At 36.7% G+C, this 5275-nt stretch overlaps 1 protein-coding gene across 1 annotated transcript; it reads right to left on the bottom strand.

The window, feature by feature from the left end:
- Window positions 1-2474, bottom strand: LOC103994914 (receptor protein kinase-like protein ZAR1). The gene is made up of 2 exons (XM_009415377.3): window positions 881-2474; window positions 1-813 (listed from the first exon to the last, which is right to left on the bottom strand). Exons 1-2 carry the CDS (start codon window positions 2337-2339, stop codon window positions 233-235), a joined length of 2040 nt encoding a protein of 679 aa, XP_009413652.2. The 5' UTR covers window positions 2340-2474; the 3' UTR covers window positions 1-232.
- Between the last annotated feature and the right edge of the window lie 2801 nt (window positions 2475-5275).

Here is a 5275-nt window from a genome sequence, read left to right as displayed (position 1 = left end):
AATACTTCAAATCATAGTTTAATCCATTAAAAAGGAGACTAGGACATGGTACATTTAACAGCATGCAGGTAAAAGAACATCTCGATCTAACTCAGACGGACAGTGCACTGTTCTTACCTGCTGCATATATAGATTTGCTTGTCTGATAAAACTTGGTAATGTTTGAGCAACCACAGTTACTGCTTGAGGTAGAAGAAACTGAGATTTTTGCTGGTCAATTTTCCAACATTTTCTAGCTTGTTAATCTCTGCAATAAGTCTACGACGTGCCTCATCGATGGTCTGCTTTCGGGGTTTAACTGGACACAGCCTAATGCTATCTTGAGTGCAGTGGTAATCTCATCTTCTCTCTCTGTTTCCCGGGTCAAATTAGGGTCTACCACATCCAACAGTGTCTTCCTCTCTTCGATAGAGATCTGAACCCATCGAACTAAGTCCATGTCCGAAGTCTCCATCAGAACAACCGGAGATCTTCCACAGATCAGTTCCAGTAGGATGACTCCATAGGAATACACATCCCATTTCTGTGATGGTCTGAGAGATTTGATTGCCTCTGGAGCTTGATAGAACAATGCATTGCTCCAAACAGGACTGGTCGATGGTGTTCCTGTTTCCATGTTGGTGGTGAGGTGCCCAAGTCCGAAGTCCGATATGTATGGCTCCATGTCTACTCCGAGGAGTATGTTGCTTGGCTTGATATCTCCATGGACGTACTTCTTGGGGCTGAACTCATGCAAGAAGGCCAAACCCTTTGCGACCCCCTTCATGATCTTAAGCCTCGCATCCCATGACAGCGGCGACAAGCTCATGTTTCCTATGCACGACAGAAATGGCCATCAGCAGATGCACAGTAATCTAGCAAGGAGTTCTTCGACACTTACCATGGATTGCATTGGAGAGGTTGCCATTGGGAATGTAGTCGTATATAAGAAGTTTCTCGTCGGCAGACCAGTAGAAAGCTCTTAGGAGAACGATGTTGTGATGCCTCACTTTTCCGATGGCTTCCACCTCTGCTCGGAAATCTTTGAACCTCTGCGACCCACCTTCGCCTAATCTTCTTACCGCCAGTGTCAATCTGTCCTCCAATATCACCTTGTACACAATCCCAATCCCACTCTTCCCCAGCACGAAGGCAGAGCCCTTCAGCAGATCTTCCAAGTCGAACCGCACCTGCTTATCTACTGGTATGAGATCAAATTGCTCAGCATCCTCTGCCGGAGTCTCGCTTCCATCTTTCCCGCAGCATAAATACTTCTTCCCATCTTTGTTCTTGGAAGACACTGCTCTCCTGTAACAATAGAAGAAGAGCATAGCCATGAGAGCAATTGCAGCAACGTCAGCTACGACAATGGCTACCACCAACTTTTTGATCAGACTATTTCTGGTTTTTTTGCTATTGTTGGGTTCAGAAGCTAGAGGTGAATGGTCACTCGGCAAGGATGGCAATAGCCGTGGGCTGCTGGCTGCTCTGCTCGACAGAGAACAGGGGTTCTTCAGTGGCGGACCGCAAAGCCCAGGATTTCCAATAAATGCAGTTGGTCCTCTGTTCAGTAAAGCTCCATTCTGTGGGATCGAGCCGGTGAAGTTGTTGAACGCAAGATCGATGTAGACTTTGTCCGGTAAGTCTCCAAGAGTTGCAGGAATGGCACCGGAAAAGAGATTGTGTGAGAGGTCGACCGTGCCACCAAGGCTAGACAGGTTGCCGAAGTCGCTAGGGATCGAACCGTTGAGCCTGTTGTAAGAAAGGCTGAGCTTTTCCAAGGCGGCAAGATTGGTCCCGAAGCCTGCCGGGATGGAGCTCGTCAAGTTGTTGTGGCTGAAATCAAGGACCTTCAACCTCTTGCAACGGAGGATAGAAGCAGGTATTGCGTCATGGAGCAGGTTCTGCGAAAGGTCCAAGATTTGGAGGAGAGAGAGGTTGCCGAGCTGAGGAGGAACAGGACCGGAGAAGGAGTTCCCGTAAAGAACCAGGCTTTGGAGCCGGCCGGCGGCGAAGAGTCCGGAAGGCAGGCTCCCGTGAAGCCTGTTGCTCCTGAGGTTGATGTGCCGAAGAGAAGAGAAGGAGCCAAGCGAGGAAGGAAGAGAACCCAAAAGCCTCTTCTTTGGGAGGCTAACGGAGACAACCCTTCCTTCTTCACAAGTGATCCCATTCCAAGAGCACGGGTCGGCACCGGAGGAGTTCCAGTTGGCCATGGAACCATCAGGATCTTCTTGCACGGCTGACTTGAAAGAAAGAAGTGCAAGGCCCTCCTCGTTCAACGCGACTACAGGAAGAAGAAGAAGAAGAAGAAGAAGAAGAAGAAGAACCCAGAGAGGAGATTTCCTGAGTTGAAACTCCATGAAAAAAGAGAATAATCGTCTTCTTCCTGTGACTACTCTAAACAAGCTCAGAAAAGAAATGCATGACAAGGAAGCAGTGAGGGAGTTTGGGAAGAAACCACTGACACCGAGAGAGAGAGAGAGAGAGAGAGATCAACTTGGAATGGAGTTTGGTGAGGGGGTTTTGTCACTTGGAGAAGGAAATTTATGACAGGCTAAATTGCATGTGATGATGGATGGGATAATGATCTTTTTTATTTTGGGTGACAGGAGTTTGACATGCGGGCAAAGCATCCTTAATGTTTGATCTCATCCATCTCTACACATACTGTTTCTGTTTTCTTCTGTTGCTTTGTACATTTGCCTTAGTTTGAATTCACAAAGGCCCTTTAATTTGAAGGTGTGTAAGCTCCATCTGGTTCAAAAAGATATTAAGGGCAACTAAAGCAGAAAAAATCTCTAATAATTTGTCAGATGACATCTCTATTGAGAATTTATCCACTATAAGAATAGAATGTTGCCTCTTATCCGCACTACTTTTTACCACCTTTTTTTTGCTATATTCAGCAAGTCTAAGTAAGGCCACCCTCCTACTCTGTTGTAAAAGGGAATGATATGATCCAATCAATATTTTTTTAGAATTTTCTGAATCTGTTCGTATCATTGAATCCGTTTAGGTCAATCTTGGGCTTTTATCCTCCTCTTTTTTGTTTTTCTCCTTACATGTCTTTATCTTTTTCTCTGTTTTATAAGAAAAAAAAAGAGAGTAAGTAAAGGAAAAAAAAGAAATTAAATAAAAAAAATTGGGAAGTATAAGCGTGGACGAGTGGAGAAGGGTGAAAGAAAAAAAAAACAAGAGAATATCAAATTGAACTAGTCTTCTTCAATTTGATCCGATTCATATTTTAAGTTTAACATAAACTAACATAATAAATTGAAGGGCGAATTCTCGAAAAAAAATTTTAATTTTAATTTTAATTTTTTATCATAAAACATCCTTCCTTATTTTAAAAATTATCCAAACAACACCCTTATTTTTTGAAACGATAATATTAACCTTAAAAAATCGCTTGGTTCACATACAATTAAGTCAAACAAAAAATTAGTCTAATTTGAATCGATTTTTTTATCATATATTCTTGTTTCACATTTACTAATCAACGCAACCTATGCTGGATAATCTTTCATCTACAGCTACACCCTATTCCATTAATATTATTACAATATAATCTATAACCTCCAAGTATTACGTTATTATTATGTTTAGGGTTGAGTTCCGCGATCATCCACAACACCAAGTCCTTTGAGTTTTTATTATGATGTTGTCAAAAAAGGGTTTTAGGGTTTGATCATTTTATGCTTGGTTCCAAAACTACAATGACAACTAACATTATTTGTGATAGAGCTTTAATGTTTTCTTTAAGATATATCTCTATTTTTATAAAAATATTTAGTAGAAAATTTAAAATTTTGGTTTATTGTATAGCTAGGATTTTAGGGTTGCATAAATGTTTGCTATTCTAAACGATGTTATGAAAACTTATTATTTTACTACCAATATTTTGAGTATTTTTTAAAAATAAAATCTTTATCCAAAATAATATGTTATTTTGCCTTATTTATTTTATTTCTAATAAATTATAATTCATCCATGTAATATTTTTCACATTTGAGCTTATAAAGAGGTATACAATACATATAGAAAATTTGGTCTAGAGAAAATTTTTCCTAAAATGTGTGCACTATTTTTGAGAAATATATTCAAAAATAGTGCACCAAATAGGTGCACTTTCCATTTTAGAAAATATTTTGGTATTTTATGGATTTTTGAGCATTCGTGTCATTTTTCTATTTTTTTCTTATTGTGTCTAATTCTAAAAACTTATAAGGCATAAATGCAATGTTTTTTCATATTTAAGCTTCTAAATAGGTCAACAATATATGTAGAAAATTTGGTACAGAAAAAATTTTCCTCATAGGTCATGCATTGTTATTGAGAAAAATTCAAAAGTAATTCATCACAAAGATGCACTGTTTAAAAAGATCTAAATTTTTTAAGAAAGCTTTAAATAGGACACTCATGAACATATGCTACTGGACTTTTATTTTAGAGAATTTTTCCATATTTTTATAAATTTTTGGGTATCTGAACAATATGTCACTTTTCTATTTTCTGCTTCTTTTTTATTTCTAAAAATTATAATGCATCCATGTAATATTTTTTCATATTTGAGCTTCTAAAGAGGTCAACAATATATATAAAAATTTGGTCTTGAAAAAAAAAATTCTAATAAGTGATGCACTATTTTTTTGGTAAAATAAAAAATAAAACATTGCAAAGATGAATTGTTCAAAATGATCTACATTTTTAGACAAACTTTGAATAGGACACTTATGAACATATGTCGCTAGTCTTTTATTTTACAATTTTTTTTGGATATTTTCATTGAATTGTGAGCATCCAGATAGTGTGTCATTTTTTATTTTCTTCTCATTTTTGTATTTCTAATAAATTATAATATATCTATGTAATATTTTCTCATATTTGAGCTTCTAAATAGGCCAGCAATATATGAAAAATTTTAATCTAGCAAAAAAAATTCCCAATAGATGATGCACTATTTTTGAGGAAAATATCAAAAAACTATGTATTGCATAAATATATTATTCAAAATGATCTTAAATTTTTAAGAAACCTTTAAATAAGACACTTATGGATATATGTCACTGGTTTTGTATTTTAGAGATATTTTGATTTTTTAAGCATCAAAACAATTTGTTATTTTTTTTTATTTTCTGTATTTCTAACAAATTATAATGTATCTATATAACATTTTTTCGTATTTGAGCTTCTAAATGAGTCAACAATATATGTAAAAAATTTGGTCTAGAAATAAAATTCCTAATAGGTGATATATTATTTTTTGAGAAAAAATAAAAAAATAATGCATTGCATC

The sequence above is a fragment of the Musa acuminata genome, chromosome BXJ2-8, assembly GCF_036884655.1.
Source record: "Musa acuminata AAA Group cultivar baxijiao chromosome BXJ2-8, Cavendish_Baxijiao_AAA, whole genome shotgun sequence".
Lineage (NCBI taxonomy): Eukaryota > Viridiplantae > Streptophyta > Magnoliopsida > Zingiberales > Musaceae > Musa > Musa acuminata.
This window is presented reverse-complemented; position numbering and strand designations above follow the sequence as displayed.

Bases quoted from the DNA above. Each gene is read 5' to 3' on its own strand.
- LOC103994914 (XM_009415377.3), bottom strand. From the start codon at position 2,339: ATGGAGTTTCAACTCAGGAAATCTCCTCTCTGGGTTCTTCTTCTTCTT. The intron at 814-880 runs GTAAGTGTCGAA...TGTCGTGCATAG, and splicing joins CCTCTCCAATGCAATCCATG to GAAACATGAGCTTGTCGCCG.